This window comes from Furipterus horrens, unplaced genomic scaffold (genome assembly GCF_987537825.1).
Source record: "Furipterus horrens unplaced genomic scaffold, mFurHor1.1.pri manual_scaffold_12, whole genome shotgun sequence".
Lineage (NCBI taxonomy): Eukaryota > Metazoa > Chordata > Mammalia > Chiroptera > Furipteridae > Furipterus > Furipterus horrens.
The window spans coordinates 91,940,808-91,966,902 of NW_028327182.1; the positions used below are offsets into that span (position 1 = coordinate 91,940,808).

Sequence of the window (26,095 nt, forward strand, 5' to 3'; positions counted from 1 at the left end):
AGGAGGAAACTTCTCCACACTGGTTTTAAGCCTGAAATGAAGCTGGAAGGGGAACTTCCCGCCCAGGCGGGCTGAGGGAGCATGTCAATGAAGCCCTGCAGAGCTTCAGCCAATGCCAGCGGACGGAGGGGCTCCCCACAAAAGCTGTGCAGAGACCCCAGCGACTGCCTCATTCCCACCAGCGTGGCACGTATGCACAGTCGCCCAGCTTGGGGAATTAAAGTTCTCATAACTCTTTCTGGAAATGCACGACCTTAAAAAAAACCCTCAATCAATACCATGGCAGTGGCGTGGGGTCTTGGGGTTTCATGAACTACAGCACCACACTTTTCAGGCCTAAACCCTCCAGTGTATTGGAAACTAGTTACGAAAACCGGGGGTGTGATGCTGATCTGGGGGAAGGTTCCGCCCGGCGCCTTCTGGGAGCAGTAACCATGAAGCGCAGCCCCTGAATTAGGGCCTTTGTGCTCCAAAGCCTGTCGGTGGCGGAGGGCGCGTCTCACACTCCTCCCCGGCTCACACGTGCAAACTTGTGAACCTGGGGCAGCTGCCTTCCAGCTGGAGCAGAAGAAGCTGAAAGAAAGGGCAGCCTTGTGGGGAGCTGGGGATAGTTTAGGAGAACACCCGTCTAGCCCCATGGCTGGAAAAGCCTTCTAGAAGCTAGAAGCCCTGGGTCTTGCTTTGGTGTAACCCATCAGGGGAACAGATAGAATCATAGAAGCGTATCGTTGTCACTTTGTCAGCTGTTGGAGGGGCTAAGAACTCGCAGATTCATAGGATTTGTAGAGATGGAGAGGACCAGTGAGACTTCGTTGGGGTCCAACCTTCTCATTCAGTAAGAGGGGAATCATATCTGGCATGCTAAGGTGCTTACTGCCCGGCCAGGCTTAAGGAGAATGGCAGGAGCGTCCCCTCCCACTGTGGAACGGAGCACGAAGTACCTTCACGGTGGGGGTGCGCGCTCTCCGACCTGAGCCTCTCTCGGTCAGATGTGAGTCTCCTGCGCCCACGGTGCGAAGCTTACTGGCAGATCGTCTCTGGATAGTAAGTAAACTTAAGGTCTGACAGTAGTTCACATTTCCTCCAGGAGAGCAGTTAGGGTGTGCACAGCGGTCCCTCACTTATCGCAGGTATTACGTTCTAGACCCCCCTGCGACAGCTGAAAATCAGCGACGCAGGAACCTTACATTTATTTTACTATTTACTGCACAGGACTGCAAAATCCCGCTATATAGTGAAAAATCAGCGATATATAATTAAATATAATATTTTTAAAAATCCCGCGATACAGTGAGGCCACGATTAGTGAACCGCGATATACAGAGGGACTGCCGTATCAGTTTCCTATTTCTGCCGTTACAAATTACTGCCAAGCTAGGGCTTTAAACCGATACACATTTATTATCTTACAGGCCTGGATGTCAGAAATGCAAAGTAGGTCTCCAGGGGCTGAAACCAAGGTGCTGGCAGGGCTGCATTGTTCTCCGGAGACTCTCAGGTGAATCTGTTTCCTTGACCCTTCCAGCGCCTGGAGGCTGCCCACAGTCCTTGGCTCACGGTCCTCTCCCTCCCTCCTTGCGCCAGCAACACTGGGTTCTAGTTCTCCCCATTCTCACGACACATCGCTCCGAGCTCCTCTTCCACCTCAAAGGACCCTGTGACGTCACTGGATGGATGCACCCTGATACTCCAGGGTCATCTCCCGACCAACTTGAATTCCACCTGCTACAGTCACTCCCCTTGGCTGTGTAGCCTATCTCATACACAGGTTCCAGGAATTAGGGTGAAGGCATCTTCGGGAGAGCCGTTATTCTGCCTGCCTAGAGATAGTCCCTGCAGCACAGCTTTAACAGCCACAGCTTTGACCTTTAAAACTTTGATGGTTTTTGGTTTCAACAATTTGGGAGTGGCAACCCACGACATATGGCTCTTTGCCACAGTCCCAAAGCCAGGACCTTACCGGCGAGAGAGCCCACCTCCCAGCTGCAACGTCACAACACTGCCTTGCTGATCCCGCTGAATGATGCTCAGATGAGGTCTCACAGAATCCTTTGAAAGTGATGTTATCATTCCAGGATTTATGATAAGGAAACATATAATTATGTCCTATAATTATATTTTCAGATTCAAGGATTGTGTACGTATTTCCCCCACAAAAATATAAAAGGGGCTTGACTCTTAAAAAACAATCTCTGGCCACTAGAGGGAGACAACTCTTTGCAGGACGGAGGCCGTCTCTCCTGCCTGTGGGTTTAGACTGGCGATGAAAACGCCCTGTTAATGTTTAAAAATGGTCCCAGAGCTGCGCTAACAGGTGGACAATGAAGGGAGCCATTCCCGCTCTCGTCCCCAAGGGCGACCTCAGTGAACCGCTTTCCCTGTCTCCCCACAGCTCACTCTGCCATAGTCACCCGGCCGTTCGAAGCAAGGGCCCCCTTAGCCTGGCCGTTGACAGCTTAACATTAAAAACAAAATTTCTGTGGGAAGGAAGAGCAATAAATGGTCAGAACTGCTACTGTGTAAAAATATAGACTCCCGAAGATTCCACGTCTGCAAGTGCTGTTGTCAAGGGTCTGAGACAGTGGCCACGGCTCCCCATGACAAGCCCTGCGGTCACCCCGTGTCCTCTGACAACATTGCTCTGAAGTGGGAATTAGGGGGCATTTTTTTTACATTAGAGAGTTCTGGCTTCCCCAATGCAGAGTTGCTCCTGACATCTCGTAGTTTAAAAAGCTGCAACTTCCGTAGTAAGGAGGTCGCTTGCCACGGGGGACTGCATCTAATGTGGTCATCCTACACGCCGAGGGGAGACCTCACGGAGGCCAAACAGCCAAGTCAGGAGGACAGTGACCGCAGACAGGGCCCTGTAAGAACGATGCTGAGTGACGTTAACCTAGTGCACTGTGTGACGCACCTCGGACACAGAAGGCTTTGCTGGATGACAACACACGCCCTCCTGTCCTCCCTCCTCACGCTGACATGGGATTCTGAGTCGTCCCCAGGAGCATCACCGCACCCCCACGGGGGATGTGCCTGCCTTGTGGCTTACGTGTTTTGAGGAGGTAAAGGGGTCAGACTATGACTTATAATACACCTTGGGAAAACCAGCCCAATTATTTTTTAGCCCTGGCTTAGAAAACAGGATACATAAATGGAAAAAGCCTGTGGGGACCAAAGCCATTGCAAATGAGATCTATATTCTTTTCAAATATAGATGGAGCTGTGGAAACAGTACCTAAGAACTAGACACAGCTCTTGGCCTTAACAAAGAGGCACCCAAGTAGAATGGCTTTAATGCAATAGAAATTTATTTTTTATTTTTTTCACAAAACTTTCAAAGGTGGTTTGGGATGGCAGGCTGCCCTTGCTCCACAAGGTCATGGGGGAACTCAGGCTGGTGGGACACGTGGCTACAGATCTCCTGTCTCTGGACCCAAGGTGGCCGTGCCTGTCACCCCTTCCTCACTCCACGGGGAGGGGGAAAGAAGAGTGTGCGGTGAACAGTTTTGTGTTTCAACAGAGGTAATGTCCACTCATATCCCAAATCTAGTCACATGGCCTCTCTGGCCTGCATGGGGACTGGGACATAGGGCCTCTAGTTAGGGGGCACGATGCCCAGCTACAACCCAGAAGAAGCGGGGACTAGAGAACAGGGCACAGGGCAGTAGCTCCTGCCACAGTGAACCTTCCTGCATAAACTTTCTCATGCACGCCCTCCTTCACATGGAGAATAAATGCACCTGTCCCCAGGGGAAGCAAGGCTGAGTCCTATCCAATTCATTGTGCAGAAACTCAGGGCAACGGAGAGTCCTTTAAACAGGTCCAGCCGGAACTCTTTGTGATCCAACAACCCATGTACCAAAAGGCAAGTTGTCCAGCCACCTCTGTCCCTTACACCATGGGGGAGTAGGAACGAGAGGTCTGTAGGACAAACTCCAACTCAGGAAACGGCAGAAGGGGACCCCCAGCAGCCTGTCCATGGCATGGAGCAATCTCCCTGTCGAGGTGCACTGTGGGTTCCGTGAGCACCCACCTGGCGTCTCCTGTGTCCCATGGCAGGAACTCCCTTGTCTATCGTCCTCTCTGGCCCCTTATACTTCCTCTTGCCCTGTTTCCCCATTGGCCCCACTAGAGGCAGGCGCGGCCTCTGCCCTTCCGCAGGCTGCATGGCACTCACCGCCCACTTCCTATCCATGCAGCTTCAAGGGCCTGCGGAATGATTGGTGGGTTCGAATCACCCCAGGCTTTTGCAGGCCGGGTGTGTGGTATCTTTGGCAATATAATTCTTTTAAAAACATAAAAAGATGTCTATCTATTTTAGTCTGTCAGTTTCATGGGCCAGTAACTACCGTCAAGGATCTTGACTGACATGTAATTATTTTACTTGCAGATTGGGGTCTTCTGAGCATTGTCCTCAGAGCTCAGCTCGTTTCGCTCTCCTGCTACCAGGTGGCACTTACCTTGAGGCCATCAAAACCAACGAACTTGGATGGAGCAGCGACCCTCCACTGGCTCTCCCACCGTAAGCCCATTCCCACCAAGACAACATTGCTTCTAGGCCTTTTGGGTGAACAGAGCTATTCGTTTTTAAAAAATAATACATGAGGATTTTTATTGGCATTTTCTTTTCAATTTTTATATAGCATGGATTTTTACTTAGCATCTTTGCTTTTTTATAGTCTCTCTTTCCTAGATGTCTTCTATTGTTTGATTTCTACTGCTATTAGGATCTAATATCCCTGAGTCAATTTTGGTAGGTTATGGCTTTCTCTATATTGGGCAATTTCCTCTATTTTCAATTTTAATGGCATTAAGTTATTCAGTACATCTTATTTAATTTTTGATCCCTACAAGATTGGTACTTATGTCTCTCTTTTTATTTCTATTATTGTTTGTGTACACATTCTCTTCCCCTTGCCCTTTATTATTGAACTTGCCAACTTTTGGTTTTGTTGATCTTCTCTGTTAATTTTTTTCTCTGTTTATTTTCTGTTTCTTTCATTTCGGCTTTTACTTTGATTAAGTTTGTCCTGTTGTGCTAGTTCAACCTTCTCAAGTTAATTTTCAGCTTGCAAGTGATACTTTTCCCTTTTACTGTTGGTTTGAAATTTAATTAGATTGTTAGCCAAAGAATATGGGCAGTTTGGTACCAAATTTTGAAGTTCGTTTAGTATTTTATGGTCCATTTTACATCGCTCTTCCATGTGTGTGTGGACTACGTGAGAAGATAAGTTGGAGCTCAAACTCACCAGAGGGCTTAGTGGTGGTCTTTCCTTTTTTCAAGTGATCGTCTTTCATCAGTTATTTAGGGTCCTATTTCATGATTCTTTTAGTCTCCTTGTTCCTCATCTCTGTCTGCCTAGGACTTGTCTCTTATTTCCTGCTGGGAATGAAACTCGAATAGGCCAACTCTAGATAACCACGGTTCGGCCAGTGTGCTCATGGTGGGAGCTGACTTCAGTGCTCTGACTGGTCTGGTTTCTTTCTTGAGATTGTTTTCTTTTGTGAGAAATCATTAATGCATTTTATAAGTATATTAAGGAAACCACTCGGTATTTCAGTTGTTTTGAGCAAGCAGGTCAGTCTTGGTAATTTAGTTCATCACGGCTCTTTAAAGGTTTTGTTTACTGCACATCTATAACCAAACTTAAAATTAAACCTCAGTAGCAAACAGCATGCACTGAATGGAATACATATTCTCTGGGGTAGGTCTACCTAGCTCTTTTATAACATAAGATCAGACAGTGCTACACAAATATGGCATAATGGCATTATTTGGTGTTAAAACATAGTCACTGTTTTTAATAAGATAAATTATTATTTATTTATAAATTCAATTTATATTTGTAACTTGCTTCAATCCATGGATCTCTCCAGAGAATGGACTCCAAATAACTAGAATTTTGGGTCAGCCTCTAGCAATCAGCGGCAAGCTGGGGCCAAACCAAGACCAAACGCTTCTTACTGGGTAAACACAAGCCTAGAGTGAGTTCCTGGCGGTCTGGGTCCCTCCTGGCGCCCCTTGAACCAGTTCTGGCTGACACATAATTAGCATAATGTGAAATTTCTCAAAGAATGAAACTGGAGACTGTGTTCTGACACCCAGCAGAGACTCAGACCCCCTTATGGAAAAGGGGGTTCATTACAGGGACACTGTGGACCAGGCGTGAAGCTGGCAAAGGGCCCGGGGCAGAAGGAAGACGGGCTGCTTCTGTTTCCTGTCTCCCCCCAAGGCCCGCTGAGTTTTTAAAAGTCAGAATCTGTTTCTGGCCTGCAGAACATCCGAGCGCATAATACAAACAACACCCAGGTACCAGCTCTCCCGCCCGTAAAACGAGCATTTTGTCGTACATACACACCCCTCCGGTTTTCGTTTTGTTTCTTTAAGACACACAGCATGACAGAGGAAGCTGAAGCCCCCAGTGTGCCTCTCTCTGATGTCCTTCGTCTCTCTTCTCGCCAGGGGGAACCTCAGTTCCGATTTCGGTGTTTCTCACTTCCACGGTGTTTGTACTGTTATTACGTAGAGTACCGGCTGCACGTTTTTACGTTACTGTTTTACACTGTGGGGATCCATCAGCGACTTGTTTTTCTCACTCAGCGTTGTTCTAGAGCTCTATCCAAGGACTGGACGCTTGAGTCTAGTTCCTCCTTTCGAACAGCTGCACGGTGTTCCCTTCCGTGAATATTAACGTCACTTGTTCATGCCCCTGTTACTGATGTTTAGATTGTGTCTAGTTTTTTGTCATTAGAGACACAGGTGCCTATGTCCTTGTATAAACAGATATGTGAGAGCTTACATGGCTCTCCGTGGACCGGTGCACCGGCGCCCACACACTAGGAGAGCCCAACGATGTCTTTTAAATGGACACAGACGGGCCAAAGTTTTTACTTCCTGAACTGATGGGGCAGGTGGGTGGGGCCCGAGTCCCGGGAAGCAGCTGCGCTCCTGGCTTGAGCAGGTTTCTCCACTTCCCCAGTGATCGCTCTCTGCCATTCACACGGCACCTACCGTGACGTGAGGCACCACAGGGAAAGGGGCTCGCTTCACATAGTGAACTCACTCGACATTCACAATAACCCTGTGGCTTCTTGACCATGTCCTTACTTTCAGGTTCTCCCATTAATGTTAACATGTCAAATATAGAAACAGTTCTTTCTATAGCGTTCGAGTGGTGATTTTCTATTTCTCCCTCTCAGTTTGATCAAAATAAACTGAAGACATTTAGCGTTTATTATATTTTTGTATGCGCAGGCTTTGATTCTTTTTCCTAATTTCAAAATCGAGTGTATTCCCCACAAAGAGAAGTCTGTGAAAGAGACCTGTGCTTGGATTTCAGTTTGACACTTCAGGCTACTCGACATTAAGCCTCTCTGATCCTTGATTTCCTTTGTGTCATGGGGCATAAATACCTATGTTACAAAACTATCAGAAGATCTAAATGAATTATTGCATGTAAAGGTCTCAGTACCGAGGAAGGTGGGTATTGTCATCCTCGCTTCCCCAGCCCTCCTACGGCCTCCACAGGGCTTCCGGAGCCTGCGCTCTAAAATGCACGTCTGATGATGGCATGACCCTGCTCAGGCTTGGCCGTGGCTGCCTGTCATTGTCAACAGTGGTTCCCAGGCCTGGCTTTTGATTGGAATCATATGATGAACCTTAAAAGATACACATGAGCCTGGTCTTACAGACTGGAATGTTGGTGGGGTGAGGTCAGCCGTTACTAGTATTCTAGAGGAGTGAGACCGCTGCCGTGGACGTGCATCTGGGGCCCCTCTGAAGGCTGCTAGTGGGCTCTCACTCAGCAATTGCTGACAATATTGAAGAGAGGGTCCCTGCTGCCCGCCATGAATTAGCAGGCACAAGGTTAGGAGTCAGGATAATAGTTTCTAGATATTCCACGTACTATCTAGGTGCTCCTTCCTCCTCAGCTTCATTTTATATAGGGAGTAGGCTCTTGGAGACCTTTTTAATTTGAAATGTGTGCAGACAAAAAACTACTTTCCTAGCATCAACAAATGGAATGATTGTTGTACACAAGTTCTTTAATACTGCCCTTTATTCCTTTTCACCTTTAATACCTGGCAGAGTGCTCGTTCTTTTTTTTTTGATTTAATACACACATAGGGAAATGGTTAGCGTAATGAAATTGATTAACACCTTCACGCCTCCCGTAATTACAATTTTTTGTGATAGCATTTCAGATCTACTCTATTAATAACTTTCAAGTATGTAATGCAGAATTTTTAATTATAGTCATCAAGTGGTACGTCAGCTCCCTAGACCTTACCCATAACTGGAAGTTTGTGCCCTTTGACCTGCATCTACCCATTTCCCCTCCCCCTCAGCCCATGGCAACCACCATGCTACTCTGTTTGTGTGGTTTTGGTTTTGTAGATTCCACCCGTAAGTATTTCTCTCTCTCTCTCTGGCTTATTTCACTTAACATGATGTCTTCAATGTCCATCCATGTTGTTGCAAATGGCAGGACTTCTTTATTTTTTAATGGCTGAAAAATATTCTATCACATGTTTTTTTAACCTTTCATTTGTCAGTAGGCACTTAGGTTTTTCTGTATCTTGACTCTCGTGAACAATTCTGCAATGAACATGGGGGTGCGGATATCTCTTCAAGATAGTAGTTTCATTTCCTTCACATACCGCCCCAGAAGTGGGATTTCTGGATCGCATGGTAGTTCTGTTTTTAATTTTTTGAGGAAGCTCCATACTGTTTTCCACGGTGGCGGCACCGATCTGCATTCCCACCAACAGTGCAGTAGGGTTCCCGTTTCTCCACATCCTCGCCAGCACTTGTTATTTCTCATCTTGCTGACAGTAGTCATTATAACAAGTCTGAGGTGATATCTCATTGTGGTTTTTGATTTGCATTTCCCTGAGGATAATGACAGTGAGCATCTTTTCATGTACCTATTGGCCATTTGAATGTCTTCTTTGAAAAAAAAAATCTATTCAAGTCCTTTCCCTTATTTTTAATCAAACAGGATTATTATTTTTCTTGTTATTGAGTTGTTGAGTTCTTTATATTTTTGGGATATCAATCTCTTATCACATAGATAATTTACAAATATTTTCTCCCATTCCATGGGTTGCCTTTTCATTTTGTTGATTGTTTCTTTTGCTGTGCAGAAGTTTTTTAGTTTGATTTAGTCCACTTGTTTATTTTTGTTGTTTTTGCTTTTGGTGTCATGTCAAAAAAAAAAAATTTATCACCAAGGCCAGTGTCAAGGAGTTTTGTTCTTGTTTTATTATTGGAGTTTTCTGATTTTAAGTCTTAAATTTAGGTCTTTAATCCATTTCAAGTTAATTGTTGTGAGTGGTATAAGACAGGGGTCCAATTTCATTCTTCTGCATGTGGTTATCTGACTTCCCAACACCATTAATTAAAGAGATATCCTTTCCCCATTGAGTATTCTTGGCTCCTTTGTTAAACATGAGTTGACTATATATTGTGGGCTCCTAATTCAGTTCCACTGGTCTATGTGTTTGTTTTATGCTGATATCATACTATTGAGATTACCATAGCTTTGAATAACATTTGAAATCAGGAAATGTAATGCTTCCAGCTTTGTTCTTTTTTCCCTCCCAGGATTGCTTTGGCTATTCAGTGTCTTTTACAGTTCCACATGAATTTTAGGATTTATTTTATTTCCGTGAAAAATGTCATTAGGATTTTCATAGGGACTGAAATGAATCTATAGGTGGCTTTGGGTAGTGTGGACCTTTTAACAATATTAATTCTTCTAATTTATGAGGTTGGAATATCTTTCGACTTATTTGTGTCTTCTTCAATTTCTTTATCAATGTCTTGTAATTTTCAATCTATAGATCTTTCACCTTTTTAGTTAAATTATTCCTAAGTATTTGATTATTTCTGATGGTGTTGTAAATGAGATTGTTTTATTTCTTTTTCAGATAATTCATTTTGAGTGTATACAAATGCGACTGGTTTTTGCATGTTAATTTTTTATCTTAGAACTTTACTGAATTCATTAGTTATAAGTTTAAAAAACTTTTTAAAAGTATATTTTATTGATTATGTTGTTACAGTTGTCCCAATTTTTTTCCCTTTACTCCCCTCCGCCCAGTACCCCCCCTTCCCTCTAGCAATCCCACCCCACTTAGTTCATGTCCATGGGTTGAGCATATAAGTTCTTTGGCTTCACCTTTTCTTCTATTATTCTTAACTACCCCTGGTCTATTCTGCAGCTACCAATTATGCTTCTTAATCCCTGCACCATTTCCCCATTTCTCCCCCTTACCCCTCCCAGCTGATAACCCTCCAAATGATCCCCATACCTATGATTCTGTTCCTATTCTGGTTTGCTTAGTTGGATTTTATTTTTATTTTTTAGATTCAGTTGTTAATAGCTGTGAGTTTGTTGTCATTTTGATGTTCATAGTTGATCTTCTTTTTCTTAAGTAACTCCCTTTAACCTTTCATATAATGGCTTGGTGATGATGAACCCCTTTAGTTTTGCCTTGTCTGGGAAACATTTTGTCTGCCCTTCCATTCTAAATGATAGGTTTGCTGGAGAGAGTGATCTAGGTTGTAGGTCCTTGCATTTCATCACTTTGAATAGTTCTTACCAGCCCCTTCTTGCCTGCAAAGTTTCTTTTGAGAAATCACCTGATAGTCTTATGGGAACTCCTTTGTAGGTAACTCTCTGCTTTTCTCTTGCTGCTTTTAAGATTCTCTCTTGATCTTTCACCTTTGGCATTTTAATTATGATGTGTCTTGGTGTAGTCCTCTTTGGGTCTAGCTTGTTTGGGACTCTCTGTGCTTCCTGGACTTGTATGTCTATTTCCTTCACCAAATTTGGGAAGTTTTCTTTTTGTTTGTTTGTTTATTTATTTATTTATTTTTCTTTTTTTTTGTTTTGGGAAGTTTTTTTTCATTATTTTCTCACATAAGCTTTCAATTTCTTGCTCTTCCTCTTCTTCTCCTGGCACCCCTGTGATTCGGATGTTGGCATGTTTAAAGTTGTCCCAGAGGTTCCTAAGCCTCTCTTCATTTTTTCCAATTCTTGTTTCCTCATCCTGCATTGGTTGACTGTTTTTTTCTTCCTTATGTTCCAATTCATTGATTTGAACCCTGGTTTCCTTCTTTTCACCATTGGTTTTGTGTGGATTTTCCTTAGTTTCATTTAGCATAGCCTTTACTTCTTCTCTTATGTGTTTGCGGTACTTAAGCATATGTGTCAAGCTTGTGAGCATCCTTATCACCAGTGTTTTGAACTCTCCATCTGTTGGGTTGACTATCTCCTCATCACTTAGTTCTCCCACTGGAATCTCGATCCATTTCCTCTTTGGGGCCATATTGCTCTGTCTCCTCATCTTGGCAGGCTTCTGTTGTTTGTTTGCCTCTGCATCTTAGGCAGAGCTGTTGCACCTGTTTTGTTGTAAGGGGGAAACCTTAGGTATTCGTCAGTACAGGGCAACCCGTTTCACAACGTTGTGGTGCTGTATATGGGGGAGGGTTCACAGAGGGAACAATGCCACTTGCTCAGCACTCACCCCTTTTCCAGGCACTTCTTCCACTTCTGTATGGGACTGGTGCCCCTCTAGCTATTGCCATGGTCATCGTTCCCAGAGTAGGTGGGTCTGCAGGTATTCTAGGACCGTGGGGTCCCTTTAAACAAGCAGACTCTGACAAAAGACAGGCAGTTTCCTCCTCTGCCCCAACCCCCACTGGTTTTCACAGTTGGAAGCAATGAGGCTTTACTTTCCCTGGTGCTGGAACCATGAGCTGTGCGATCTAGTCTGGTGCTGGGAGCACTCCCCAGGTGTCCCTCCTGACTTTTTAAAACGTGTGACTGCATTTTCAACCAACCCGCTGCTGCCGCTGCTGCTGCCACCACCACACTGCATCCTGTCTGCCCTGGCTCCATCCCTCCTACCTGTCTGGTTGGGTATTTCTTCTTTATATCTTTGTTTGCTGGACTTCCATGCAGCTCAGTTTTCTTGGACTTCTAGTTGTCTCTAGTTTTGAGGTAGTTGTATTCCTTCTTAGCTGTGGAGGGAGACACAGCATGTATGTCTAGGCCTCCATCTTGGCCAGAAGCTAAAAACTTAAAAATCTCTTTTTGGGTCTTTAAGGTTTTCTATATATAAGATCATATTATTCACAAACAGAGGAAAGTGAACATTTCATTTCCGATTTGGATGCCCCCTTTTTTTTTCTTGACAGCTTGCTTTGGGTAAGGATTCCAGCACTCTGTTGAATAAGGGCAGTCTTGTTCCTGATCTTAGTGGAGGGATTTTAACCTTTTACCACTGAGTGTGATGTTAGCTGTGGGTTTGTCATGTATACCCTTTATTTTACTGATGTAGTTTACTTCTCTACTGGCTTTTTAGCTCTGCCTATTTTATTATTTTTTACTGGTTGCTCTTGGTATTGCCATATGCATCCTCATTATAATCTACTTGAAATTAATATTTGATCTCCTTACATTTTATTCTTTATACCTGACTTTTCCCATTTTGTAAATGAAAGAAAATGTCACAACAGTTAATTCCAGTTAAACATCCTACCCCTGTACTTGAGCTACTGTTTTTTAATCTTTTAATTCTTCATAAGTTACAAATTATAAATCCCATCATAGTGTTAGTATTTTTACTTAAATTGTCATTTTTAAAGGACATTAAGAGAAGAAAACATGGTCTTTATATTTACTGACATACCTACCATTTTTGATAACTCCTTTTCTCTTCCTGTTGATGTTAATTTTTATTTTGTATTATTTCCCTTCAACTTGAAGGACATTTTTCAGTATTCCTTGTGGTACAAGTATGTTGGTGACTAATTCAGCTCTCATTTTTCTGAGAATGTCTTTATTTCACCTTAATTTTAGAAGAATATCTTTCTGGATGTAGAACATATTCTGTAGGGTTTACATCCGTTAAGATGTATAAGACTCTAATTCCAGTGTCTTATCAGAGAGAGGGCTGATGGGGCACTTGTCTTGGTCAGGCACTGGGGCAAGAACTTTGAGGAACTGAGTTAAAACTACTGACTTCTAGGAAAGGGGAGTGTTTCACGGGCCGACAGGGGCCAACACTGGCTGACAAGCTGAGATGGGTTAACAGAACCAATGAAGGCTGATGTTGGCCAACACAGGCTTTTGAATCTCATTGATTCTATAGCCAGAAAGGACCTTAAAGCGCCTGTCACTTTCCAGAGGAAATAACTGAAGCGTGGAAAGGCAACGTTCTCAGAATCACGCAACTGCGTCATGCCAGAATCCCAGGCTCCGGAACCGTGCCTTCTCTCCCCTGGGACCCTTTCCGTCCAGGCCACTTGCCTCTCCGTGGAGGCTGGGCGCCAGAGTGCTGACGGCCGGGCAGCACATTCCTGAGAGCTCATGCGTGTCCCTGCAAGACCTGGGGCGGCTACCAGGGCAAAGGTGGTTCCAAGCTCTGAAGGCAATTTCTCATTTTTCTGTGTTATCTAGGTCAAAGCCCCATGGGCAATGAACTTATAGGATTGCCAACCCTTGAAAAACAAGAGGCAAAGAAGCACTTTTACATGTTAGGTGCTGACAGCCATCCCCAACGGTGGGCGTCCAGATGACGGACAGACAAGGTCTTAGACCACGAGACTTGGGACACTTACTACCAACCACATTTTCCAATCCAGTGCCTTTTCTTATTGGCTGTTTAGCTCTGATTTCCAGCCTTTTCTAGATCACAATGTACAAGACGAGGCAATACTGGAATTTCCTCGGTTTAAGTTCCATTTCATGTTTCTTTCATTCTTCCTATGTTGACATGTATGATGAAGATATTTATTTACAGTAATTTTGACCCCAAACGTTAGAGGAATGACCTGAACATTATCCTAAGATAATAGGATCATCATAAACCAATAAAGGACAGATCAGCAATGCCTCTGCCCATCATGTCACAGCATTATCTTACCCACGGCGCCTTGGGGGCGAAGCTCAGACATCTGTGGACAGGCCAATCAGAGGGAGGCAGTGAAGGGCTGCCTGCCTCCACAGCCGGGTAAGGTGCTCAGGGAGCCATATTTTCAACTGCACGCCCAGCTAGCTGCAGAGGAAAGTGATGCCCCTTCTTATCCACCTTTAAGATGCGGAGTCTATAACTTGTCCCAAGTGAGCCCCAAGGCAGACCACGTGGGCTTGCACTAGAATCTTCACAGTCCAGAATCTTCGGAAGCGCTCAGGACCTGACTGAGCATATTTCTCTGCTGTCTCCTTGGTCCCTCACTCACTACTGGAGGATATTCTTCTTCAATGTGTGGGGTACGGACAGGCAGCCCATCAGCTCCTCAGTGCCTCCCCACCTCTTCTCCCTCCCTCTCCCCCTTTATATTTTTTCTGTTTAGGATAATAATATCCCGCAACTCAAGGAAATACGAATAACATTATGTTTTCAAACTAACAAACATTAAGAATAAGCTCCCCTCTTTTTCTTACTTGTTCATTGTCAAAAGCATTATTTGTCCTGGGGTGGGAATGGTCACTTGGCTGTTTTTTTCTAAATAGCACAATTGAGAAAGTGACCCGCGTTCTCATGTAAGGGCTGGGCTCTAAATACAGTGGAACAGGAGAAGAGAAGGCACTCACGGGGCAGAGGGGAGAGGGGCATTTTAGAATTGGTCACGGTCCGGGGGCTGGTGTCCCTGTGAAGCTTTGCCCTGAGTCCTGCAGGTGTCGACAGGATCCAAGTGGTGTTACAATGCTCGTAAGAGTTAGCCCTCGCAGAGCTCTTGCTATGGGCCGTGAACATTTCATAAGCCTTTTGAATTTTCTGCCAAATGAAAGTACCCGCCGTAGGGAGCGCCGAGAATCGGGATTCCGTGCTTGGTCTCGTCACCCACCTGTGCCCGGCTGCTCTCCTCTGACCTCCAGCTCAGCCCCGATGCCCCCTCCCTGCCCCGTCCTTTAGGTGGGGAAGCAGCGTCGTTTCCGGCTCTGCTTTTCCATGGAAAGCTCTCAACTCCAGCTCTTTTCTCACGGCTCCCATGGAGCAATGCTGCCTCAGAGCAATCTGCCAGGAACGACCCCTGCTGTCTCCTTCTGGAACTTTCTCTCCAGCTCTGCTGAGAGCCACCCCCTCCTACAGACGGGTCTGGACACCAGAAACTTGAAAAATAAAGCAATAAGCCCTGTCATACACTGTGTGTGCAAAATGAGCGGCGGGGACACAGACAGACCCTTGGTTCGTGCATGTCCACCGATTTTCTTCTCTCGTTCACACACTGAGCTAAGAGGTCTGCATTCCTAAATGGTAAATGAACGTCAGTCAGAGAGTTTAAATCGAGCAAAGACGTGGGATAAGAGCAATTAAAAAGATTGCCCTTTTCCTTGGGCGAGCCCAACTGCAAAGTTAGTGTTGACTACTGTCATCTTTTAAAATTCCCCTCTCTGTGGGTGCCTCTATTTCTGGAACATTCACCCAAAATAATAAGGTTGCCCTTTCTCCCCTGGTGTTAATTCCAAGTTGTTTGGGGACCCAGCTTCTCCAAAGGAGTGGGTCTCCTGATTTTCCAGTAAAGGGTGAGCATAGATATTTTTGAAAAAGCGGTGCTGTATCTTTAAATTCTGAAAGTGAACTTGGCTCAGGAAGGCCAGCAGTCAAGATCCAGCCCCTAGAAGAGAGAATAGCTACAGATTCCCCATCCTCAGTCTTTGCAAGGGGACGGCCGTGCCAGCCAGCTGGGGCAGGCTCCTGGCAGCATGGCCGTGAAGCTCGGGGCCCTCCTGCTGGTCCTTGCACTTGGCCTGGCCCAGCCAGCCTCTGCCCACCGGAAGCTCCTGGTGTTTCTGCTGGACGGCTTTCGCTCAGACTACATCAGTGATGAGGCCCTGGAGTCCTTGCCTGGCTTCAAAGATATTGTGAGCAGGGGAGTCAAAGTGGATTACTTGACCCCTGACTTCCCCAGTCTCTCTTATCCCAATTACTACACCCTAATGACTGGTGAGTACCCTGTCGTCTTCTGGGTGGGGAGGAAGGTGCTGGAGTCCAACAGGGAACCGCTAGCACCTGGGATGGGAGATTAATTTAAATGTTCATGTTTCCCTAGTCCTTTGGGACATCAAAGACAAGACAGGAAGTTTGTGTTCTTGGCGGAGATTTTTTTTCACGGTTCTATTGTTCTCCGATCGTTGTACTGGATTTTCAGTGTGGAGAACAGAGGGCTACATAATGAGATGATTTGAAAGGGGGTTGTTTGTTTTACAAATCAAAATTCTAGCTGGCTCTCTATTTTCTAAGTTCAAGTTTAGAGAGTCAAGCGGTCTTCCTGTGCCTGTACCAAATTCCTTCTGTCCCCTTGGCCTGCAGTCATCTGTCATCCTGGAGGCATTCTGGCTTGTTTATCGATGTGCTAGGCTATGCAAGTCACACGTGGATTCCTGGGTTACTTGGAGCAAATTTCACAGTCAGACCTTGAAGGATCACTTAGCAATGGCCCTTGCCCCTTCTTTTTCCTTTTTGGGTCAGGTAACATAACACAGAGAAGAGAAAAATGGCTGTGTGGTTGAGATTCCCATTTTTAACTTCTAGCATCTGTTGAAAACAAAACGAAACAAAACAAAAACAAAACAGAATAAAAATGCCAGCTAACGCAGACTGTGCCGGGGTTTCAGAAAGCCGGATCTTGCCTAGAGATGACCTTCATCTGGGATCACCACAGCGCCAAAGTGTGTCCATGAACTTGGTCTTCTGTCCGTGCCCCAGAAGGGACTTTCTGCTTACACAGTGGGACTCCTGGCTTCCAGCTGGTTTTTCACTGACCTTTGTGAGGGCCAGCAAGTCACTCTCAGAAAGAATTTAACAAACTGTCCAGGGCAGGGTGTTAGGAATGCACTGTTATTATTGCTGCTAATGCTGAACTTTGCTATGGACTTAAGAGGGAGAGCCCTATCAATTATGTTAACAGGAAGGGGACGTGAACTCTTGTATCTCATTATGGACCTTCCCAGAAAGGCAAAGCCCTAGGAGTCTGGAAAGACCATCGATACCTCTGGCTTTAGATATGAATACTGCATGCATGTGTACATACAAATGCCATACAATTAAAGGGGAAAGAGACTTTGGAGAACTAGAAATGAAGGCACGGAGGGGAAAACATTCTGTCTGTGCATAAGCGAACAACGCGTTTGTTGATTGTTAGAAATTTCCCCCACCAGACAAACAACGAGGGTCTCTGAGATACAGAGGATGAACAAAGGTCCCCTGGTCCTGCCTTGGCACGCTTCTCCCCTTGCAGGGAAGCGGTCGCAGGCTGCTGGGCCACACACAGATGTGATTGTGTGTCACAGCCTGACTTCAGTTGTGTCCGGGGAGTCTCACGCATGCAGACCCCCCCCACCCAGCCGTCCCTCAGAGCCTCACTGGCAGGCAGACCCTATTCACCAGCAGTCACGTGCGGTCTCCCCGTCTCAGTGGGAAATGAACAAAATCCATTTCAGAAAGTCGGACTCCAGGGAGTGAAAAGGGACCATTACAATCTCCACAGAGAGACCAAGCCAGTGACATGGTCTTTTGTTGGTCAACCCCACATTCCGAGGAGGGGCACAAGGAATAATCTGCATTGAGACTCTGTCACGCAGAGACACACCTTCTGTTCAGGAATGGCCGTTTTCACTTGTCCTTTCCGTGCTGGGACAACGCAGCTCCCAGGGGTGTTTGACAGTTAGGTGATAAAATGTATAATCTGATTTGAAGGACGGCCCGATATTTAAGTCGCTTTCCCCTGTTATAAAAACGACATTAACACAGGATACGTCTAGCAAGGCTCACGTTCATGTGCAGATGACATTGCGGAGGACTGGTCTTCCACCTACTGATGAAGTGAAGGCTGTGGGGAGACTCTGGCCCCGAAGCAGGTTTCCCCTCCACTGGCCTGGAGCTGACTCAGTGCTACGTTTAGACTATTTCCCCCGATATCCATGCTTATTTTTCTACCTGATGTTGAAAATTCCTCTCTTTTTCAATATAAGGAAGAATCTAACCATTGGGAATTATACTTACACATATGGTTTGAGCATTTGAGCATTTTATGAGCTAACAAAAGAATCACGCTAGATCCTTTTGGTACTAAAAGGAAGGCTGTTTTAGGGTCCCTCAGAATTCATAGGGGAGACTACGGTCTCACTTCGTTACGTGAATTATTGCCCATAAGACACAAAGCCCTGGTGTTTCTCTTTGTGTAATGAGGAGAGATGGCTTTTTTGGAAAGAACCCTGGCCTGGGAGCTGGAAAACGGAGGCTGAGTCTTCTCAGGGCCTGAATGATGTGGGAAGACGGGACAAGTCATTTCACTGCATCGGTTTCTTCGGTTCCAGGCCCTAATCAAGCCAGGATCTCAGGTGCTGCCACATGCAGATGTAGAAATAAACACATGGAGGGAATTAGAAAAAGTTAGAACTGGCACCTCTTGGGAGGCCTGCATAAAAGAAATAAGCAAATGTCTGAAATTCCTAAGGAGGAGAATTTTATGGGAAGCCATGTGGATCCTGGTGGGAAATGAACAATCACAAGATTTAGAAGGAACCTTGGAAATCATCTAGCCCAGTCATTGTCCTGAAGCCACTGTGGCTGATTTTATTTTCTCCTTCAAAATACATTTGCGCCAGGGCACCTGTGAACAAAAACTCCAAGTGATCAGGAAGATCCATTGAACAAATGATTCCTGGGGACACAAAGGATCTTAAAACAGGGCCTTTCACCCAGGAGCCTACATTCAAGGTGAGGATAGGAGACACATCACGTATGAGCTTATATTCTAAAGTGAATGCCAAGGGCTGAAATGTGTCCTTCCACAATTGGTGTGTTGAAGTCCCAACCCCCAAGACCTCAAAATGTAACCATATTTCAATATATGGCCTTAACTTTAAAGAGGTTTTTAAGTTAAAACGAGGTCGTTGGTATGGAGCCCTAATCCAATATGACTGACTGATGTCCCTTGAAGGAGACGAGAGAAAAGGCCACATGAAGACACACTGAGAAGGCTGCCATCTGCAAGTCAAGGAGAGAGCCCTCACCAGAAACTCACCCCTGCCAACACTTTGATCTTGGGCTTCCAGCCTCCAGAGCTGTGAGAAATAACTTCCTGTTGTTTGGCCACCTGAAGTGTGGCGCTTTGTTGTGGCCACTCTAGCAAACTCATACACAAAGACCTATGGGTAGTTTTCTGATGTGTTATGGAAGACCAGAGGAGAGGAGAATTCTTTTCCAGTTGAAATAGCGTGAAAGCATTTTGAAGGAGGTGGGCTCTGAGCTGGGGTAAACAGCCACAAGCATGACGCTTATCATATCTTACTTTATGCACAAGCCCTCTTTCTGAAGAGCTGTGTGTGGATCAACTTCATTTTAGTTAAAATACAACCCCAGAGTAGCTGCTATTGGGATGCTTTCTGTTTTAGGCTCTTTGTGGATCTTTCCATGAGGTTATTCTCCTCTTGAATTAAATCCACATCCAATTTAAGTAGAGTTTAACATAAAATCCATGGAAGAAAAAGAGTCGTTTGTTCAATCCAGATCATGGGTAAGAGAAAATGCTGGGCATGATGGGTATACTTTCAAGCATCATGACAATATCATTTTGCCAAGGCCAATGGCAACATTTGTTTGTAATTCTTGAACACTTCTTTTTTTATTATTAAAGTATAGACAACACAGTATGATATTAATTTCAGGTGTACAACACAGTGATTATGCATTTATATAGCTTACGAAGTCATTACTATGATACGTCTACTAACAATCTGTCACTGTGCAAAGTCATTATGATATTATTGACTAGATTCCCTGTGCTGTGTGTACTATGCCCTGGGGCTTATTTATTTTTTAACTAAAAGGTTGTCCCTCTTCTTCCCCTTTACATTTTTTACCCCCTCCCCCTCCCCCTCTGGCAACCATCAGTTTGTTCTCTGTACCTATGAGTCTGTTTCTGCTTTGTTTTGTTTGTTCATTTTTATGTTTGTTTTTTCAAGTTCACATATAAGTGAAATCATATGGTCTTTCTCTGCCTGACTTATTTCATTTAGCATATACTGTCTAGGTCCATGCATGGCAAGAATTTATTCTTTTTTATGGCCAAGTAATATTCCAGTGTGTGTATCACATCTTCTTTGCCCATTCGGCTCTTGATAGACAATCTGGTGGAACATTTGCAGAAAGTGGCCCAGAATATCCTGAGTACCAGGGAAACCAGTCTAATCTTCACTGAACACAACCTACCAACGGACTAACACCTGCAGACATGAATTTACTATGCAGTATGTTATTATCATTTGAACTTTGAGAAACTAGTCAATGAAGTGCAGGGAGGTAGGATGCTTCACTCCAGACACCGAAGGATGTCAGTGGCAGGGCTGAGATTGGAGGGCAGATGCCACAGGTCCAGCTCTCACACAGGAAGGCCCTGACCCACGTTCTGGGGTATCCAGGAGGTTGTGACCTTGGACCCAGGGGCAGAGGTCTCCGCAAGACCAGTCCACGAGTCAGGAAGAGCTCAAACAAATGTGCTTTGTTAATCCTTTACAGGAATCAAAGCAAAACCAAGAACATTCACTGCGTAGAATTAATATTTGTGCTGACGTGTTTTCCGCGACGTTCTTAGAAATTACATGTGAAGACAATTCTTCCCAGACATCAGGGATCCATCACTCTGGAGCAGGAGATTGCAGGGGGAGGCATGCCTTCCTCAGCTTTTAAGGAAGTAGCTGGTTTAAATTAAAACCGGCTATCACTTGGACCAAAAGACATCCGTGCGGAAAGCCCTGAGATACTGTGTTTTGAAAAGAGCCCCCATCCTCAGCCTTCTGGAGACCTCAGGTTTCACGGGGAGCTGCTGGAAGACCCCTGCACCCCCACAGCACAGGCATCATGGGCTCCCTGTTCCCCCTCATCCCCAGATCAGCCCCTGCACGGGGACCTTCACCCCAAGGGTCAGCTTCCTGACGCTTCCATACATGACACCTGGGCCGTCCTCTCCCATCCTCCTGTCCTCTTTTGTGCAACATCCAGGCACACTCTTGTCACCACCATGTCCCCTCGCCTCGGCCTGGCTCAGTCCTCAGCTGGGATTTCCATGCCTGGGGCCGGCGCTGGGCTCAGGCCGTGTTCCCCCTACCTGACCACCCTCTTGGGGGCTCCTCCATCCCACGGGCTACGCCGTGGTCCTTCCTGTCGGTTCCTCCTCATCTTCCTCCCTTCCCTTTCTGTGAGTCGGCTGTACTTTGAAGACAGGTTGAGAAGCCTCCCTTCTCATCCCGGCACCCTCTGCTGCCCAGGGCTTCCTAAGAGCTCCCGTCCCCCCATGTCCCCGGCCTGCAGTCTCTCAGTCTGTCTCTGCGGGCGAGCCAGAGCGCTCCCTGTAAGATACATGTCTTGTCTTGTCGCTCCTCTGCTCAGAGCCTCTGGCAAGTTCTGCTTTCACTCTGAGGAAAATCTAAAGTCCTTCTAGAACTGTCCCCACGTGCTCAGCTCGCCCCTTTGTGACCTCGTTCCTGACCATGATTCCCTGGCTTCCTCACCTGGTCCAGACACGAGGCCACCTTGGGACACTGGCACTTGCTCTTCCTTCTGGCTGGAAGGATTTTCCCCAGAAAGATACAAGAATTGCTCCACTGATTTTCCCCTTTCTCTCCCCAAAGCTGCTGTCCTGGGCACGCCTTCCCTGCCTAGCCGAGCGAGGGGAGCTCACACTGCACCTCACTGTCTTTCCACGCTCCTGATTTTTCCTGTTAGCACCGATTTGATTATTCTTTCTTCTTCAAATTACACGTGTTATACTGAAGAAGTCTTATAATGATGAAAACATTCGGAGTCTCGGGAAACCTGATTATTCTTTTGACTTTAGAGATTGCTAAAACTAATAAGGGGGAGAAAAACTGAAATTGTGCTTTGTTTTATTTAAACAGTTAACAGTCGTTGAGGTGAACTGGTGCCCTTTTATGTCTCGTGATCTTCTCTGTCTCAAAACATGTCTGTCAGTTTTGTTTCAGATTTTGACAATGAAGTTGGAAGCAGAAAGAGGGTTGCAAAGAGAGCTCCCATGAGGAGGGGGCCGTGCCAAGTTAGGGATCAAAGGCCTGGGGTGTTGGAAATGTAACCAGAACACTAACCGTCAGCACAGCCCGAGACAGAGTCTAATTCTAGCCAAGAGCGCAGAGGCCAAGGAAGCCAAGGGCACAGCAAAGCGTGAACAAAGCAAATGGCTCAGAACCACACGAACAACTGTGTGTGGTCCTGGCTGTCAGACCACGGATGGGTCTGGCAACTAGAGGGGCTGGCAGGGCCACCCTGGTGTTCCCAGACTGCTCAGGTGGACAGGCCGTCAACACAGGCATTGGGAGGGGCTTCTTAGAGGTTTGAAAACAGGGTGTTATAGGCTGAATTGTGCCCCACCCTCAATGAATGATAAATTGAAGTCCCGAGCCCCAGTGCCTTAGAATGTGACTGTATTTGGAGATAAAATCCTTCACAAGGTAATTAAGTTAAAATGGGGTCATCAGGGTGGGCCCTAATTCAGTATGACTGATGTCCTTGTAAGAAGGGAGGTCAGGACACAGAATGGCATAGAGGGAAGGCCGTGTGAGGACACAGGGAGGAGACAACCATCTAGACACCAAGGAGAGAGGCTGCAGAAAGGACCAGCCCCACGGACACCTTGATGTCGGCCTTCTGGCCTCCAGAATCATGAACAATAGATTTCTGTTGCTTAAACCACCTGGACTGTCATCCATGGTTGTGACAGCTCTTGGAAACAAATAAGACAAGGTGGTAAGTAGGCTGCTAAAAGAGGAATGAAAGTTTCCCTAGATGGACCGCTTCCATCCCCAAACCAACTTGCTGAGGCTTTCTGGTGGTTTCTGCCCTGAAAGCTAGTTAAGCGTGGTGTGTGTTGGTTTCCTAGGGATGCTGTAGCAAAGGACCACCAACTGGGGGGCTTCGAACAGCAGGAATGATTCCTTCGTGGTTCTGGAGGTCAGTAATCAGAAATCAAGGTGTCAGCGGGGCCATGTTCTCTCTGAAGGCTCCTGGGGAGATTCTGTCCCATGCCTTCCTCTTAGCTTCTTGTGCTGCCAGCGATTGGTGGGATTCCTTGGTCTGAAGCGGTTTCATTGCATCATTCCCACCTCGGCCTTTGTCACACATTGCATGTCTTTATGTGTCTCCTTTAAGGACACAAGTCATATTGAATTAGGGCCCTTCGTAATGACCTCATGTTAACTTGTTTCTAACTAAGGTCACACTCATGGAATAAGGTTTAATATATCTTTGGGGTGGGCACAATTCAACCCATAACGCATGGTGCCGTGGAAAGAGCTATGGATTCACTGCAGAAGGCCTGACTGTGTGTACTCTGTTGCTTTTTGGCTTTTAGAATGGAAACAAGCAAGTTCTTTTGAGTTTTAATATTATTTTTCAGTAGCATGGAGAACATAAACAACTGATAGGCTTGTTGGGAGGCCAAAATGAGCAACTCTGTGCAGAGCCTATGTTCTCACAACTATGCATGTCACACCCTTGATCAGGAAGATTAGGCTGGCGCCTGCTGCAGTAACAAGCTACACCAGAGGCATAGGACAATGAAGGCGTATTTCTCACTCAGCCCCTTTTCCTCTTCATTTTGAGACCCAGGTTGAAAGAGAGCAACTCCTAAATGAGAGAGGCTTCTCACCTGGTAACGGGAAAGCAGGAAATGGCCACACAATGTGGTAATGATTAAGACATCCCAATCACCCCCATTGCGTTGGCCAAAGCAAGTCCTATTGCAACTGGATGGCAGTAACTCCAGGATGTATAATTCCCCCACCGTGGATGCAGGAATGTTTCTTGAACATCACAGACACAGAAGGGTACTTGTTGCATTTTAGAAAGAAGTTGTGGGTCTCAATGAGAATGCATGGCACAGAGAAGGTGGATCTAGAACTAAACACTGAAGGATGATGAGTGGAAAGATTTTTAGTGAGTGATGAATTTTGAGTCAGGTCTTAAGAGAGAGAGAAAAAAATAAAAAACACCTATAAAGATGGAACTATGAGGGATTCAACAGAAGCCAAGGCAGAGATGCATTCCAGGAAGCATCCAGGGCAAGTGTGCTAAAGCCATTTGGTGCCTGCCCTTGTGTGGGCTGAAGGGAGAGACGAGTGCCTTTATTAAAAAAAAAAAATAAAGATATTCAGTTGATGGAAAGCAAAATTGAAGATCACCCAACAAGCCCCTTCTCTTCTCCTTTTCCACCTGAAACACCTGAGCATCTGCTCTTTCCGATGGGCTGTAAGTGAGGGTTGAATTTGAACATCACTGCAACGGGAAGAACTTGCTGATGGGGTGATGAGTGAATATGGAAAAATGAAAAGGCAGAAACCCTGACTCCATTCCAAGGCTACAAGATATTCAGAAGTCTGGGGCTCCTCAGAGCGGGGCATGAGAACGTATTTGGGGAAGTAAATTTTCGTCAGAATAGAGTTCCAGTGGCAGTAGGGTATCCACCTAGAGTTGGAACTCCAGGGGTTCAGAGACAATGTCTTAAAGGAGAGTTCCAGAAACATATAGAATAGCCACAGGGGGAAAATACAGAAATTGCTCCTGTGGTCCTCACGGACCCCTGGCTATGAACTTCTTGCCTCTGTGCTCGCCACACGGCCAGCAGAGGACATTCCTCACAGAAGCACAATGATGTCTGTCTTCTCATCTGTGTGCCCTTCTGTGTACATTTTGTCACTTCCCAGGGACACCTAACAGCATCTTCCCATATTTCTACTTAAAACGACGGTCTATATACAGGGTCCTGAGTAAGCTGCCTGGGGACGCAGGCGGGGCGGGTGAGGTGTGGGTCTGCAGAAGCTTCGAAGGGCACGAACAGGCTCTGCCCTGAGAAAACAGCGTGTTCCGTTCCAGGAATTTGCAAAAATAATCTCTCCTGGCACGTCATTATTTAAGCTTCCATCAGCAGACCTCTCTACAGTGAAGTGCCACTTTTTAAAAATCCTGTTTCTCTTGGCTTTCCGCGGTGATGAGAGGGAGTTCTTGTTATATGGCCTTTGGCTGCTGGAAGCCCACTCCCCGAAGAAGGGAGTGGTCAAGGTGGCAGGAGAAGCTTCAGCATGCGGGGAAAGCTTTTGATTGTCATGACTGCAAGCCCCCTTTTAAGAAGGTTCACCCACACGGAACCACTGCGGTCTGCGAACCATGGCTGATCTCTCCCGCCGCCTGCTGCCCCCACCCCCACCCCACCGTTGATGGATGATAGGACCGTATGCCTCCTGCCAAGGCTTCTGGGAGTTGGGTTGGACCCCGCTGCTCTTGGGACCTGCTTCACCGTGAATGCTATGCCAAAAATGGGGTAAAGGATGTTTAAAATTAATGCAGAGGGGGCCTGAGTCAGCATGTTAACATTTATTTCAGAGACACTTTAAACAACACCTACTCATGTTTCATAGTCCCCTTCTGTGAATAGGGCCATTGTCTACAGTGTCCCAGGCAGGGACCTGGGCAGGTCTGGGGCTTCCCTGGGTCCCATGCAGAGCATCTGGCTCCTGTTGGATATAGTCCTTGATCATAACTTACTCCTACCTCCAGCCCTTTCCACAGAGAGGAGATGGGGCCCGGCAGAGAGGCCTTGGAACCATGTGTGGGCAGGCTCTTGGGACAAAGGGCTGCCAGGCCAGCATCATAAACAGACTTTTGGTCAGAGCCTCTGCAGATACTCCACTCCTTGATGATGTCACTCCCTGGGGAACCTGCCCCCAAGAGCGCACACTCCTGGCATTGCCAGATCCGAGGTGGGAGGACAAGCGGGGTGCGTGTGAGAACGCATGTAGAATGCCTTACCTGTGTGCTGTGGGCTGTGAAGGCCCCAGGTGGATCAGGAGGCCAGGTCCCCTGCCCCGTCCGCTTGGGTCTGAGCAGCTTTTTCAATTCACCCCAGGTAGTCCAGCCACAACGTCTGATAGGAAAGTACTGGTGGACCAGGGCGGGGTGGGGGAGGGGGTCACCAGGCCAGCTTTCTTCTGCCACGACCTCCAGGGATGCTGGACATGTCATATCACCTTCCTAGTCCTGAGCTCTCACTGCTTTAAAACGAGAGGAC

The 26,095-nt window shown here is 46.2% G+C and overlaps 1 protein-coding gene across 1 annotated transcript in view; it reads left to right on the top strand.

The window, feature by feature from the left end:
• The first annotated feature begins 15,665 nt into the window (after positions 1 to 15,665).
• Positions 15,666 to 26,095, top strand: part of ENPP6 (ectonucleotide pyrophosphatase/phosphodiesterase 6) — an 80,218-nt gene continuing 69,788 nt past the window's right edge. Inside the window, exon 1 of the mRNA XM_090258586.1 lies at positions 15,666 to 15,963. Coding sequence (XP_090114712.1) covers positions 15,723 to 15,963 — 241 coding nt within the window. The 5' untranslated portion in view covers positions 15,666 to 15,722. The remainder of the gene's footprint in view (positions 15,964 to 26,095) is intronic.